Source organism: Mustela erminea, chromosome 6 (genome assembly GCF_009829155.1).
Source record: "Mustela erminea isolate mMusErm1 chromosome 6, mMusErm1.Pri, whole genome shotgun sequence".
Lineage (NCBI taxonomy): Eukaryota > Metazoa > Chordata > Mammalia > Carnivora > Mustelidae > Mustela > Mustela erminea.
In genome coordinates, this window is record NC_045619.1 from 92,026,880 (window position 1) to 92,043,315 (window position 16,436).

A 16,436-nucleotide genomic window follows, 5' to 3' on the forward strand; every position below is an offset into this window, starting at 1 on the left:
TTATCCGATATGTCGTTTGCAAATATCTTCTCCCATTCTGTCAGTTGTCTTTTGGTTTTGTTAACTGTTTCCTTTGCTGTGCAAAAGCTTTTGATCTTTTTTTTTTTTTTCATTTTCATGGTGAGAGATTTAATTTTTAGAACTCAGTCTTTTTAAGGTAAAAGGGGAGGAGTTCATTACATCAAGAAGTGTGCATAGAAAATGTTACAAGGTATCTCCTGAAGCTTGAGGGATGTCATTGTAGAGTAAAAAGCCAAAAGTATCTTCCTTATATTAAAAAGAGGAGGTACAGGGGCGCCTGGGTGGCTCAGTGAGTGGGTTAAGCCTCTGCCTTCAGCTCAGGTCATGATCCGAGGATCCTGGGGTTGAGCTCCGCATGGGGCTCTCTGCTTAGCAAGGGGCCTACCTCCCCCCCCCCACCCCGCTTCTCTGCCTACTTGAGAGCTCTCTGTCTCTCTCTGTCAAATAATAAATAAAATCTTAAAAATATATATATAATTTACCAAGAAGAGGGGGGAGGTACAGACTACATAGTCAAGGAAAAAGTCTGAGAATTTCCTTTTCTCTCTGCACCCTTAAACAGCAAGGCCTGCTAATTTTAATTACCTAGTTTCCATTTGCTTTACTTCCAGTGCCACCGCCCTGTTGCAAGCTCTTGTCATTCATGGAACAAATATTTATTGAACACAGTCCCATATAATGGACTCTGTTTTAGATGGTGAAATAAATAAGGGTACTGGCTCTTTCTTCCAGGTTTTCAACCAGTAACCCCTTCTTTTTTTTTTATTTTATTTATTTTTATTTCCAGCATAACAGTATTCATTATTTTTGCACCACACCCCGTGCTCCATGCAATCCGTGCCCTCTATAATACCCACCACCTGGTACCCCAACCCACCCACCCCCCGTCCCTTCAAGACCCTCAGATTGTTTTTCAGAGTCCATAGTCTCTCATGGTTCACCTCCCCTTCCAATTTCCCCCAACTCCCTTCTCCACTCTAAGTCCCCATGTCCTCCATGCTATTTGTTATGCTCCACAAATAAGTGAAACCATATGATAATTGACTCTCTCTGCTTGACTTATTTCACTCAGCATAATCTCTTCCAGTCCCGTCCATGTTGCTACAAAAGTTGGGTATTCATCCTTTCTGATGGAGGCATAATACTCTATCCCCAGGGGTACAGGTCTGTGAATCACCAGGTTTACACACTTCACAGCACTCACCAAAGCACATACCCTCCCCAATGTCCATAATCCCACCCCCTTCTCCCAAACCCCCTCCCCCCAGCAACCCTCAGTTTGTTTTGTGAGATTAAAAGTCACTTATGGTTTGTCTCCCTCCCAATCCCATCTTGTTTCATTGATTCTTCTCCTACCCACTTAAGCCCCCATGTTGCATCACCACTTCCTCATATCAGGGAGATCATATGATAGTTGTCTTTCTCTGCTTGACTTATTTCGCTAAGCATGATACGCTCTAGTTCCATCCATGTTGTCGCAAATGGCAAGATTTCATTTCTTTTGATGGCTGCATAGTATTCCATGGTGTATATATACCATATCTTCTTGATCCATTCATCTGTTGATGGACATCTAGGTTCTTTCCATAGTTTGGCTATTGTGGACATTGCTGCTATAAACATTCGGGTGCATGTGCCCCTTTGGATCACTACGTTTGTATCCTTAGGGTAAATACCCAATAGTGCAATTGCTGGGTCATAGGGCAGTTCTATTTTCAACATTTTGAGGAACCTCCATGCTGTTTTCCAGAGTGGCTGCACCAGCTTGCATTCCCACCAACAGTGTAGGAGGGTTCCCCTTTCTCCGCATCCTCGCCAGCATCTGTCATTTCCTGACTTGTTGATTTTAGCCATTCTGACTGGTGTGAGGTGATATCTCATTGTGGTTTTGATTTGTATTTCCCTGATGCCGAGTGATATGGAGCACTTTTTCATGTGTCTGTTGGCCATCTGGATGTCTTCTTTGCAGAAATGTCTGTTCATGTCCTCTGCCCATTTCTTGATTGGATTATTTGTTCTTTGGGTGTTGAGTTTGCTAAGTTCTTTATAGATTCTGGACACTAGTCCTTTATCTGATATGTCGTTTGCAAATATCTTCTCCCATTCTGTCAGTTGTCTTTTGATTTTGTTAACTGTTTCCTTTGCTGTGCAAAAGCTTTTGATCTTGATGAAATCCCAATAGTTCATTTTTGCCCTTGCTTCCCTTGCCTTTTGCGTTGTTCCTAGGAAGATGTTGCTGCGGTTGAGGTCAAAGAGGTTGCTGCCGGTGTTCTCCTCAAGGATTTTGATGGATTCCTTTCGCACATTGAGGTCCTTCATCCATTTTGAGTCTATTTTTGTGTGTGGTGTAAGGAAATGGTCCAATTTCATTTTTCTGCATGTGGCTGTCCAATTTTCCCAGCACCATTTATTGAAGAGGCTGTCTTTTTGCCATTGGACATTCTTTCCTGCTTTGTCGAAGATTAGTTGACCATAGAGTTGAGGGTCTATTTCTGGGCTCTCTATTCTGTTCCATTGATCTATGTGTCTGTTTTTGTGCCAGTACCATGCTGTCTTGATGACGACAGCTTTGTAATAGAGCTTGAAGTCCGGAATTGTGATGCCACCAACGTTGGCTTTCTTTTTCAATATCCCTTTGGCTATTCGAGGTCTTTTCTGGTTCCATATAAATTTTAGCATTATTTGTTCCATTTCTTTGAAAAAGATGGATGGTACTTTGATAGGAATTGCATTAAATGTGTAGATTGCTTTAGGTAGCATAGACATTTTCACAATATTTATTCTTCCAATCCAGGAGCATGGAACATTTTTCCATTTCTTTGTGTCTTCCTCAATTTCTTTCATGAGTACTTTATAGTTTTCTGAGTATAGATTCTGTGTCTCTTTGGTTAGGTTTATTCCTAGGTATCTTATGGTTTTGGGTGCAATTGTAAATGGGATTGACTCCTTAATTTCTCTTTCTTCTGTCTTGCTGTTGGTGTAGAGAAATGCAACTGATTTCTGTGCATTGATTTTATATCCTGACACTTTACTGAATTCCTGTATAAGTTCTAGCAGTTTTGGAGTGGAGTCTTTTGGGTTTTCCACATATAGTATCATATCATCTGCGAAGAGTGATAATTTGACTTCTTCTTTGCCGATTTGGATGCCTTTAATTTCCTTTTGTTGTCTGATTGCTGAGGCTAGGACCTCTAGTACTATGTTGAATAGCAGTGGTGATAATGGACATCCCTGCCGTGTTCCTGACCTTAGCGGAAAAGCTTTCAGTTTTTCTCCATTGAGAATGATATTTGCGGTGGGTTTTTCATAGATGGCTTTGATGATATTGAGGTATGTGCCCTCTATCCCTACACTTTGAAGAGTTTTGATCAGGAAGGGATGCTGTACTTTGTCAAATGCTTTTTCAGCATCTATTGAGAGTATCATATGGTTCTTGTTCTTTCTTTTATTGATGTGTTGTATCACATTGACTGATTTGCGGATGTTGAACCAACCTTGCAGCCCTGGAATAAATCCCACTTGGTCGTGGTGAATAATCTTTTTAATGTACTGTTGAATCCTATTGGCTAGTATTTTGTTGAGTATTTTCGCATCTGTGTTCATCAAGGATATCGGTCTATAGCTCTCTTTTTTGGTGGGATCCTTGTCTGGTTTTAGGATCAAGGTGATGCTGGCCTCATAAAATGAGTTTGGAAGTTTTCCTTCCATTTCTATTTTTTGGAACAGTTTCAGGAGAATAGGAATTAGTTCTTCTTTAAATGTTTGGTAGAATTCCCCCGGGAAGCCGTCTGGCCCTGGGCTTTTGTTTGTTTGGAGATTTTTAATGACTGTTTCAATCTCCTTACTGGTTATGGGTCTGTTCAGGCTTTCTATTTCTTCCTGGTTCAGTTGTGGTAGTTTATATGTTTCTAGGAATGCATCCATTTCTTCCAGATTGTCAAATTTATTGGCATAGAGTTGCTCATAGTATGTTCTTATAATAGTTTGTATTTCTTTGGTGTTAGTTGTGATCTCTCCTCTTTCATTCATGATTTTATTTATTTGGGTCCTTTCTCTTTTCTTTTTGATGAGTCGGGCCAGGGGTTTATCAATTTTATTAATTCTTTCAAAGAACTAGCTCCTAGTTTCGTTGATTTGTTCTATTGTTTTTTTGGTTTCTATTTCATTGATTTCTGCTCTGATCTTTATGATTTCTCTTCTCCTGCTGGGCTTAGGGTTTCTTTCTTGTTCTTTCTCCAGCTCCTTTAAGTGTAGGGTTAGGTTGTGTACCTGAGACCTTTCTTGTTTCTTGAGAAAGGCTTGTACCGCTATATATTTTCCTCTCAGGACTGCCTTTGTTGTGTCCCACAGATTTTGAACCATTGTATTTTCATTATCATTTGTTTCCATGATTTTTTTCAATTCTTCTTTAATTTCCCGGTTGACCCATTCATTCTTTAGAAGGATGCTGTTTAGTCTCCATGTATTTGGGTTCTTTCCAAACTTCCTTTTGTGGTTGAGTTCTAGCTTTAGAGCATTGTGGTCTGAAAATATGCAGGGAATGATCCCAATCTTTTGATACCGGTTGAGTCCTGATTTAGGACCGAGGATGTGATCTATTCTGGAGAATGTTCCATGTGCACTAGAGAAGAATGTGTATTCTGTTGCTTTGGGATGAAATATTCTGAATATATCTGTGATGTCCATCTGGTCCAGTGTGTCGTTTAAGGCCTTTATTTCCTTGCTGATCTTTTGCTTGGATGATCTGTCCATGTCAGTGAGGGGAGTGTTAAAGTCCCCTACTATTATTGTATTATTGTTGATGTGTTTCTTTGATTTTGTTATTAATTGGTTTATATAGTTGGCTGCTCCCACGTTGGGGCATAGATATTTAAAATTGTTAAATCTTCTTGTTGGACAGACCCTTTGAGTATGATATAGTGTCCTTCCTCATCTCTTATTATAGTCTTTGGCTTAAAATCTAATTGATCTGATATAAGGATTGCCACTCCTGCTTTCTTCTGATGTCCATTAGCATGGTAAATTCTTTTCCACCCCCTCACTTTAAATCTGGAGGTGTCTTCGGGCTTAAAATGAGTTTCTTGGAGGCAACATATAGATGGGTTTTGTTTTTTTATCCATTCTGATACCCTGTGTCTTTTGACAGGGGCATTTAGCCCATTCATATTCAGGGTAACTATTGAGAGATATGAATTTAGTGCCATTGTATTGCCTGTAAGGTGACTGTTACTGTATATGGTCTCTGTTCCTTTCTGATCTACCACTTGTAGGCTCTCTCTTTGCTTAGAGGACCCCTTTCAAGATTTCCTGTAGAGCTGGTTTGGTATTTGCAAATTCTTTCAGTTTTTGTTTGTCCTGGAAGCTTTTAATCTCTCCTTCTATTTTCAATGATAGCCTAGCTGGATATAGTATTCTTGGCTGCATGTTTTTCTCGTTTAGTGCTCTGAAAATATCATGCCAGCTCTTTCTGGCCTGCCAGGTCTCTGTGGATAAGTCAGCTGCCAATCTAATATTTTTACCATTGTATGTTACAGACTTCTTTTCCCGGGCTGCTTTCAGGATTTTCTCTTTGTCACTGAGACTTGTAAATTTTACTATTAGGTGACGGGGTGTGGGCCTATTCCTATTGATTTTGAGGGGCGTTCTCTGAACCTCCTGAATTTTGATGCTCGTTCCCTTTGCCATATTGGGGAAATTCTCCCCAATAATTCTCTCCAGTATACCTTCTGCTCCCCTCTCTCTTTCTTCTTCTTCTGGAATCCCAATTATTCTAATGTTGTTTCGTCTTATGGTGTCACTTATCTCTCGAATTCTCCTCTCGTGGTCCAGTAGCTGTTTGTCCCTCTTTTGCTCAGCTTCTTTATTCTCTGTCATTTGGTCTTCTATATCACTAATTCTTTCTTCTGCCTCATTTATCCTAGCAGTGAGAGCCTCCATTTTTGATTGCACTTCATTAATAGCTTTTTTGATTTCAACTTGGTTAGATTTTAGTTCTTTTATTTCTCCAGAAAGGGCTTTTATATCTCTCGAGAGGGTTTCTCTAATATCTTCCATGCCTTTTTCGAGCCCGGCTAGAACCTTGAGAATTGTCATTCTGAACTCTAGATCTGACATATTACCAATGTCTGTATTGATTAGGTCCCTAGCCTTCGGTACTGCCTCTTGTTCTTTTTTTTGTGTTGAATTTTTCCGTCTTGTCCTTTTGTCCAGATAAGAGTATATGAAGGGGCAAGTAAAATACTAAAAGGGTGGCAACAACCCCAGGAAAAAATGCTTTAACCAAATTAGAAGAGATCCAAAATCGTGAGGGGGGAGAAAGGGGATAAAAAGAGGTTCAAAAAGGAAGAAAGAAAAAAAAAGAAAAAAGAAAGAAAAAAAAAAAAGAAAAGAAAAGAATTTAAAAAAAAAAAGGAAAACACCTGAGAAAAATGTAAAAATGAAAAAATATATATATTAGATAAACTAGTAAAAAATCGTTAAAAAAGAAAAAGGTAACAGTTAAAAAAAAAAAAAATTTACCCGAAGGCGAGAAAAGAAAAAAACAAAAAAATGAAAAAGAAAAAAATTGAATTAACTGCAAGACTAAAAAAAAAATCACAGGGAAAAAGCCATGAGTTCCGTGCTTGGCTTTCTCCTCCTCTGGAATTCTGCTGCTCTCCTTGGTATTGAAACCGCACTCCTTGGTAGGTGAACTTGGTCTTGGCTGGATTTCTTGTTGATCTTCTGGGGGAGGGGCCTGGTGTAGTGATTCTCAAGTGTCTTTGCCCCAGGCGGAATTACACCGCCCTTACCCGGGGCCGGGGTGAGTAATCCGCTCGGGTTTGCTTTCAGGAGCTTTTGTTCCCTGAGCGCTTTCCGTAGAGTTCCGGAGGACGGGAATACAAATGGCGGCCTCCTGGTCTCCGGCCCGGAGGAGCCGAGAGCCCAGGGCCGCACTCCTCAGTGCGCCCTCAGAGAACAGCGCCCGGTTACTCCCGTCTGCCTGACCTCCGGCCGCGCTCCGAGCTCTCCGAGCCTGCGACCCGTTCAAGGTAACACCGAGCTGTGAGCTTACTGTCGGCTCTGTCTCTGTAGCCGGCTTTCCCGTTCCAATACCCGCAAGGTCTGCGACACTCAGACACCCCTGATCCTTCTGTGACCCTGCGGGACCTGAGGCCACGCTGAACCCGCGTGGGCTTTGCCCCGGTTTAGCCTCTGGAGCGATGTCCCTCAGCGGAACAGACTTTTAAAAGTCCTGATTTTGTGCGCCGTTGCTCCGCCGCTTGCCGGGAGCCGGTCCCTCCCCCGGGGTCTATCTTCCCGTCGCTTTGGATTCACTTCTCCGCCGGTCCTACCTTTCAGAAAGTGGTTGTTTTTCTGTTTCCAGAATTGCTGTTCTTCTTCTCTTCGATCTGCCGATGGATTTTCAGGTGTTTGCAATCTTTAGATAAGCTATCTAGCTGATCTCCGGCTAGCTGAAGCAGTCTCAGCCTGCTAATTCTCCGCCATCTTGACTCCTCCAAAAGCTTTTGATCTTGATGAAATCCCAATAGTTCATTTTTGCCCTTCCTTTCCTTGCCTTTGGCAATGTTCCTAGGAAGAAGTTGTTGTGGCTGAGATCAAAGAGGTTGCTGCCTGTGTTCTCCTCAAGGGTTTTGATGGATTCCTTTCTCACATTGAGGTCCTTTATCCATTTCGAGTCTATTTTCATGTGTGGTGTAAGGAAATGGTCCAGTTTCATTTTTCTGCATGTGGCTGTCCAATCTTCCCAACACCATTTATTGAAGAGGCTGTCTTTTATCCATTGGACATTCTTTCCTGCTTTGTTGAAGATTAGTTGATCATAGAGTTGAGGGTCTATTTCCGGGCTGTCTATTCTGTTCCATTGATCTATGTGTCTGTTTTTGTGACAGTACCATACTGTCTTGATGATGACAGCTTTGTAATAGAGCTTGAAGTCCGGAATTGTGATGCCAGCAACTTTGGCTTTCTTTTTCAATATTCCTTTGGCTATTCGTCATCTTTTCTGGTTCCATACAAATTTTAGGATTATTTGTTCCATTTCTTTTAAAAAAAAAAAAAATGGATGGGATTGGTGCAAAAATAACGAATACTGTTATGCTGAAAATAAATAAAAAATAAATTTATTTTTTAAAAATGGATGGGATTTTGATAGGGATTGCATTAAATGTATAGAGTGCTTTGGGTAGCATAGACATTTTCACAATATTTGTTCTTCCAATCCAGGAGCATGGAACATTTTTCCATTTCTTTATGTCTTCCTCCTTTTCTTTCATGAGTACTTTGTAGTTTTCTGAGTATAGATTCTTTGCCTCTTTGGTTAGGTTTATTCCTAGGTATCTTATGGTTTTGGGTGCAGTTGTAAATGGGATGGAGTCCTTAATTTCTCTTTCTTCTGTCCTGTTGTTGGTGTAAAGAAATGCAACTGATTTCTGTGCATTGATTTTATATCCTGACACTTTACTAAATTCCTGTATATGTTCTAGCAGATTTGGAGTGGAGTCTTTGGATTTTCCACATATAGTATCATATCATCTGCAAAGAGTGAGAGTTTGACTTCTTTCAGGCTTGTGTTTTTGATCTACTATTTTCACATCTAAGCCTTGGGGCTTTTTTATTTTTTTAATTAACATTTTTTGGACATATTGTACATTCAGAATGGGGTGAGAAAACTCAAAATTCTTCAGCTTGAAGACTTTTCATTCAGGCCTCTCCAGTGTCCCGTATGGTTTCCCTAGCCTTGCAAGACCACCAAGAGATCTGCTGTTTCCCCTGCAAAGCATTTATCCTGGACCCTATTTTTGAATACCTATTGCTGTATAACATATCACTTCAAGTTTTAGTGGATAAAAAAAACTCTTTGACACTTGCAATTCTAGGAGAAGACATGGGATAGCTGGGTGGTTCCCACATGGGTCTTTCATTTAGTTGTAATCAGTGGTGAGTAGTTTTGGAATCATGTGAAGGCTCATCAAAGCTGATGTCCAAGGTGGCTTATTCATCAGATGTCACCAAAACTAAGATGGCTGAATGAAAGAGGGGTTGAGCAAGTATTTCTCTCTATGCAGCCTCTCTGCAATTATCTCTCTGCTCACTGTATAGCAACCTCAGGGTATTCAAACTCCTTACCTAACACCTGTGTTCCCCAAAGCATCTGTTCCAAAAAAGAAAATGGAAACTACAAGTCTCCAATGACCTAATTTCTGAAGTGATACAACTTCACTTTTATCATATTTGATGGTCACAATCAAGTCATAAAGATAGTCAAGATTAAAGGAGAGAGGAAAGAAACTGGACATTCTGATCTGGAAAGTAACAAGGAACTGGCAAGTATCTTTAATCCACCAGAGTCACGAATGTGAAAATGTCCTCAAGATTTAGAGGCTTTTGGGGTGCCTGGGTGGCTCAGTGGGTTAAAGCCTCTGCCTTTGGCTCAGGCCATGATCCCAGGACCTGGGATCAAGCCCCAAATCAGGCTCTCTGTTTGGCAGGGAGCCTGCTTCCTCCTCTCTCTCTCTGCCTGCCTCTCTGCCTACTTGTGATCTCTGTCTGTCAAATAAATAAATAAAATCTTTTAAAAAAAAAAAAGAGTTAGGGGCTCCTGGGTGGCTAAGTCAGTTAAGTGTCTGTCTTCAGCTCAGTCATGAATCCCTGCCCTTTGGGGAGCCTGTTACTCCCTTTCCCTCTGCCTGATGCTCTGTCTGCTTGTGCCTTCTCTCTCTGTCAAATAAATAAAATCTTTTTTTTAGAAAAAGTTAAAGTGTTGGGTCCATTATCAAAGGACCGAGACTGAGACAAAGTGAAAGTTATGCAAAGCCTTATTCTATGCCAAGCATTGGAAGTTAGAATGACTGGCCAGGGGAATGAGGTTGAGACAAAGTGAAAGTTATGTAAAGCTTTGTTCTATGCCAAGCATTAGAAGTCAGATTGACAGGCCAGGGCCACCTCCGAAGACAGCGACCACCCCTTGGTCTTACAAGCTAGTTTTATAGGGCACAACCGCAGACATCTACATATGTGGCTTTGGCTGATTGGATGTCTCCTACCTGTGTCCTTTAGTAACGGTTACCCAGAACTGATACTAGTAACTGCTCAGGGGTTTATTAAACAACAAAATGGCCTTGTTTTAGGTATGTGTTTTAGCAACGGTTACCCAGAACAGGTATCAGTAATGGCTGAGACATTTATTAAACAACAAAATGGCTACCTAGGCAACATGGAGTCACTATGGCTAAGTAGCACCAGGCAGGCCCTAGGGGTTTAACAGGTTTTAACATGGAATCAGCCCCAACCAAAGCAGCTATTTACAATTAGTTCATCTTCTCACAATTCTGCCCTTTGCATAATCTCAGCTCCTCCAGTCCTCATTGTTTCAGCCACAACCTGATGTTAAGTCAGTGATTTTTTTACTTGCTTTAGTACTTGGTTTTGGAATAATTACTCAGAAGAGATAGCCTTTCAATTATTATTAAGACTTTGGAGGGTGCTTAGGTGGCTCAGTTGTTAAGCCGTGGCCTTTGGCTCAGGTCACAGTCCCAGGGTCCTGGAATCAAGCCTCATGGTGGACTCCCCACTCAGCGGACAGCCTGCTTTTTCCTCTCCCTCTGCCCGTAGCTCTTCTTACTTGTGCTCTCTCTCTCTCTCTGTGTCAAAATAAATAAAATCTTTATTAAAAAAAAAAGACTTGTTAGTTACATTTTTGTGTATGTAATGATTTTTTGTACATGTTTTTAATAAGTTCAGATAAGAAGAGGCAAGGATGACTATTAGAATTTTGTTCAAATTCACATGTTTATTGTGAGGCAGCATTAACAAAGCAGAGTTGAGGGGAACAGAGCTTATGTTTCCTAAAAATGAGTGTTCTTATCCTCTGGAAAAGAGAAAATACTTTGAAAGAGGTAGTGTTGCAAGGAGGGGAAAGCAGTGACATGGATGGAATAAATTCAACACACAAGACTAATGACTAATGTATACCTGACAAGACTAAAAAGAGTTGACTGAAATATAGAATAAGACAACACAGGGGTGTAACAAATAGCATGGATGACATGGGGAGTTAGAAAGGAGAAGGGATTTGGGGGAAATTGGAAGGGGAGGGAAACCATGAGAGACTATGGACTCTGAAAAACAATATGAGGGTTTTGAAGGGGTGGGGGTGGGAGGTTGGGGTACCAGGTGGTGGGTATTATGGAGGGCATGGATTGCATGGAGCACTGGATGTGGTGCAAAAATAGTGAATACTGTTATGCTGAAAATAAATAAAAAATAAATTTAAAAAAAAGAAGAAGACACAAGGGTGGGCACCTGGGTGGCTCATTTGGTTGAGCAACTGCCTTTGGCTCAGGTCATGATCCTGGAGTCCCGGAATCGAGTCCCACATCCGGCTTCCTGCTCAGCAGGGAATCTGCTTCTCCTACTGACCTCTCTACTCTCATGCTCTCTCTCTCTCAAATAAATAAATAAAATCTTAAAAAAAAAAAGACACAGGGGTGCCTTGGTGGCTCAGTGAGTTAAAGCCTCTGCCTTCAGCTCAGGTCATGATCCCAGGGTTCTGGAATCAAGCCCCACATCAGGCTCTCCACTCAGTGGGAAGCCTGCTTCCCTTCCTCTCTCTGCCTAATTGTGGTTTCTGTCTGTCAAATAAATAAATAAAATCTTTTAAAAACAAAAACAAAGAAGACACAGAAGTTCCAGAAAAGTAAGAAGTATCTATCTGCCAGATAATCACATCAAAAAATGGGCAGAAGACATGTACAGACACTTCTCCAAAGAAGACATACAAATGGCCAACAGACACATGAAAAAATGTTCATCATCACTAGCCATCAGGGAGACTCAAATCAAAACCACATTGAGATATCACCTTACACCAGTTAGAATGGCCAAAATTAGCAAGACAGGAAACAACATGTGTTGGAAAGGATATGGAGAAAGGGAAACCCTCTTACGCTGTTGGTGGGAGTGCAAGTTGGTGCATCCACTTTGGAAAACTGTGGAGATTTCTTAAGAAATTAAAAATAGAGCTTTCCTATGACCCTGCAATTGCACTATTGAGTATTTACCCCAAAGATACAGACATAGTGAAAAGAAGGGCCATCTGTACCCCAATGTTCATAGCAGCAATGACCACAGTCACCAAACTGTGGAAAGAGCCAAGATGCCCTTCAACAGACAAATGAATAAAGAAGATGTGGTCCGTATATACTATGGAGTAGTATGCCTCCATCAGAAAGGATGAATATTTAACTTTTGTATCAACATGGATGGGAATGGAAGAGATGATGCTGAGTGAAATAAGTCAAGCAGAGAGAATCAATTATCATATGGCTTCACTTGTGGAGCATAAGGAATAACATGGAGGACATTGGGTGAAGGGGAGGAGAAGGGAGTTGGAGGAAATCAGAGAGGGAGATGAACCATGAGAGACTTCAGACTCTGAGAAACAAACAGGGTTTGAAGGAGAAGGGAGTGGAGGTTGGGAGAGCCTGGTGGTGGGTATTAAGGAGGGCATGTATTGCATGGAGCACTAGGTGTGATGCATAAACAATGACTCTTGGAACACTGAAATAAAACTAAAAAAAAAAAAAAAAGTATCTGCATAATGTTGGGCCCATCACAATTTCTCCTTAGACTTTTTTCTCAATTTTCTTTATTGTTCCTCTATATTGAGAACTAAAATTCCTCAAAGTTGAGAACTACACAACTCCCATAATTCATTTTCCACCTATATGCTGAATTGATATACCATTTGTAATATATGATTTCATATTGATATAGGATAAGTTGTTTCTTGTTTTAATTTAAACTCCCAATATGAAAATCTAATATTTCTGTGAAAGAAATGCAAGTCTTTTAAGGATGTCATGGAAAGACTGCTTTACTTGTTTATTTCTCAGGGTATAAATGAAAGGGTTCAACAAAGGGGCAACAGATACAGCAAGTACAGCAAGTACAGAAACTGCCTTATTAATGGCCACTTCATCCTTAGCTGAAGGTTTGACATAAATAAATATGAAGCTGCCATACATGATGGAAACCACAATCATGTGGGAAGAACAGGTGGAAAAGGCTTTTTTCCTCTGCTGGACAGAGGGTAATCTTAGAATTGTCCTAATGATGTATATGTATGACAGAACTATACACACAAGGGTCATTATTAAGGTCAAAACAGCACAGACTATAACCAGCTGCTCTATAGACCAAGTATCTGAACATGAATTCTTCAGTAATGGAGAAGCATCACAATAAAAATGGTCAATAACAGAGTCACAGAAATCTAAATGGAGACTCAAACCAAGGAGTGGAAGGATAATCAATAAGCCAGATACCCAACAACAGAGGATAAGATTCCTGCAAACTCTGCTGTCCATGATGGTCACATAATACAGGGATTTGCATATGGCCACGTAGCGGTCGTAAGACATCACAGCCAAGAGAAAAAAATCTGTAGCTGCAAAGAGGACAATAAAAAAGATTTGGCTGAAGCAAGCCTTGATGGTGATGGTTCTGTCCCCACTTGATATGGCATACAGGTATGGGGGGACACAGGTGGTTGTGAATGAGATTTCTAAGAAAGAGAAATTTTGAAGAAAAAAATACATAGCTGTTTTTAAATGAGAATCCACCAAGATGAGAGAAATTATGGTCAGATTCCCAATTATGCTTAACATATATGAGATAAACAGAAAGATAAAAATAAAAATCTCTAGCTGTGGGTCATTTGTCAAACCCAGTCAGATGAACATGGTTACTGCTGAATGGTTTCTCATCACTGGCTTCACACCACTGCCCAATCTTCATGTAAAAGTCATAGAAATTGGATCTGAGGAGCAATGTCAAAATATGACATGATCAGACTGTTTCTACCAGTGCCAATCAAACTAAATTACATGCATTTCTTCTGTATCATGATAATCAGGTTTTGATGAGATAATTTTCTCAACTCTACTGAAATATACTACTGGGAAGCTCAACTTATGGGGAGTTTTCTTGAAAATTACTGCTATTGCCATTTTTTTTTTAATATTCCAGGGTCTCCCAATTCACAGCACTTGTTTCGTGTTTTTTTTTTTTTCCTTTTCAGTGTTCCAGCCAGTGTTCCATGCAATACGTGCCCTCCTTAATACCCACCACCAGGCTCTCTCAACCCCCACTCCCTTCCCCTTCAAAACCCTCAGTTTGCTTCTCAGAGTCTGAACTCTCTCATGGTTCATCTCCCCCTCCAATTTCTCCCAACTCACTTCTCCTCTCCATCTCCCCATGTCCTCCATGTTATTCCTTAATGCTCCACAAGTAAGTGAAGCCATATGATAATTGATTCTCTCTGCTTGACTTATTTCACTCAGCATCATCTCTTCCATTCCCATCCATGTTGATACAAAAGTTAAATATTCATCCTTTCTGATGGAGGCATACTACTCCATAGTATATACGGACCACATCTTCTTTATTCATTTGTCTGTTGAAGGGCATCTTGGCTCTTTCCACAGTTTGGTGACTGTGGTCATTGCTGCTATGAACATTGGGGTACAGATGGCCCTTCTTTTCACTATGTCTGTATCTTTGGGGTAAATACTCAATAGTGCAATTGCAGGGTCATAGGAAAGCTCTATTTTTAATTTCTTAAGAAATCTCCACAGTTTTCCAAAGTGGATGCACCAACTTGCACTCCCACCTACAGTGTAAGAAGGTTCCCCTTTCTCCACAACCTCCAACACATGTTGTTTCCTGTCTTGCTAATTTTGGCCATTCTAACTGGTGTAAGGTGGTATCTCAATGTGGTTTTGATTTGAATCTCCCTGATGGCTAGTGATGATGAACATTTTTTCATGTGTCTGTTGGCCATTTGCATGTCTTCTTTGGAGAAGTGTCTGTTCATGTCTTCTGCCCATTTTTTGACATGATTTTCTGTTTTGTGTGTGTTGAGTTTGAGGAGTTCTTTATAGATCTTCGATATCAGCCCTTCCTCTGTACTGTCATTTGTGAATATCTTCTCCCATTCCGTGGGTTGCCTCTTTGTTTTGTTGACTACTTCCTTTGCTGTGCAGAAGCTTTTGATCTTGGTGAAGCCCCAAAAGTTCATATTTAATTCAATTTTAAACCCATGCTTTAGTTGAGATTTACCCTATTAGGACAAGAGATGAGCATCTTTGAGCTGTACTTTGATGGGTTGTAGGGTCTCCTTAATCCAAAACTTGTATTCAGAAGAACAGTATTCACAAGCTAAATCCTAAAATTCCTTTGCTTCATGTTGTGGTAACTGATAAAATGCAAAATATATGGAGGATGTTGGTTATGCCCTACCAAGATTCTCCAGATTGCTCTCCTAGTAAACTAGGCATTATTTAAAGGTCAAGTTAGATTTCTTCCAGAAAATAGTCCTTCAGTGGCCCTTTCTCCAGACTTTTTCTAAGTGCCCTTGTAATTCCTTTATTTTCCTTATATGTGCTCAGCAGAAAGGGCTTTGAGCAGAGAGGGCTATTATGCTAAAATAATATAATTTGAAAAACATGGGTAAAAAGTACAAAGAGCTGAAGGCTACCAAGCAAATACTTTGATTTCCCTCCTTCATGACAACTTAAGTGTGATACATGTTTCAATAATACAGACACATTAATTGTATGGACCTTTGAACAGTATGGGATCAAGTCATTTCTCTGTCATCTACTAGATGAGTGACCTTAGGCAAGTCATTTAATCTGTCTGTACTCCCAGTTCCTAATATGAAGTGGAGTTAACAGGAATAGTACAGCCTAAGGTCATTGTGACATTTAACTGAGTAATATCAACTCCCATCCTGTACAAATTTACTATGGTGCTTTGCCAGGTTACAGACATCATGCTAGAAAAGGGGACATTAATTTAAGTTTATGAGACAAATAGTTGACAAATAGGATATACAGTACTGAAAAATGGGGGATATAAAACAATGGAATGCTTACCAGTGGTAATTGAGACATATGGGATATAAATACATAGGTAGACACTGGATAGATAAATAAGACAGAAATAGGCAGAAAGGAGAGGTCTGGAGGGGGATTAGAAAGTTGTTTCAGGGCCATCTGGGTGGCTCAGTCAGTGAAGTGTCCAGCTCTTGATTTCTGCTCAGGTCATGATCTCAAAATCATGAGATCAAGCCCCACCTTGCACTCCACAATTAAGATTCTCTCTCCCTCTCCCTTCTGATTCCCCCACACACCCACTAATGCACACTCTCTCTTCTCTCAGAAAAAAAAAAATAGGGGTGCCTGGATGACACAGTCAGTTAAGCCTCCCACTACTGGTTTTGACTCAGGTGCTGAGCTCTGGGTCATGAGCTCAAACCCCATGACGGTCTCTGCACATGGACTGGAGTCTGTTTGGGACTCTCTCTGCCCTTCCCGCTCATTCTCTCTCTCTCTCTTTCAATCTCTCTC

At 40.5% G+C, this 16,436-nt stretch overlaps 1 protein-coding gene across 1 annotated transcript; it reads right to left on the bottom strand.

The window, feature by feature from the left end:
• Positions 1-12,842: 12,842 nt before the first annotated feature.
• On the bottom strand, positions 12,843-13,790 carry LOC116593591 (olfactory receptor 6C2-like). Its single transcript, XM_032347873.1, is given in 1 exon segment — positions 12,843-13,790. A coding segment is annotated over 1 exon segment (948 nt).
• Positions 13,791-16,436: the final 2,646 nt, after the last annotated feature.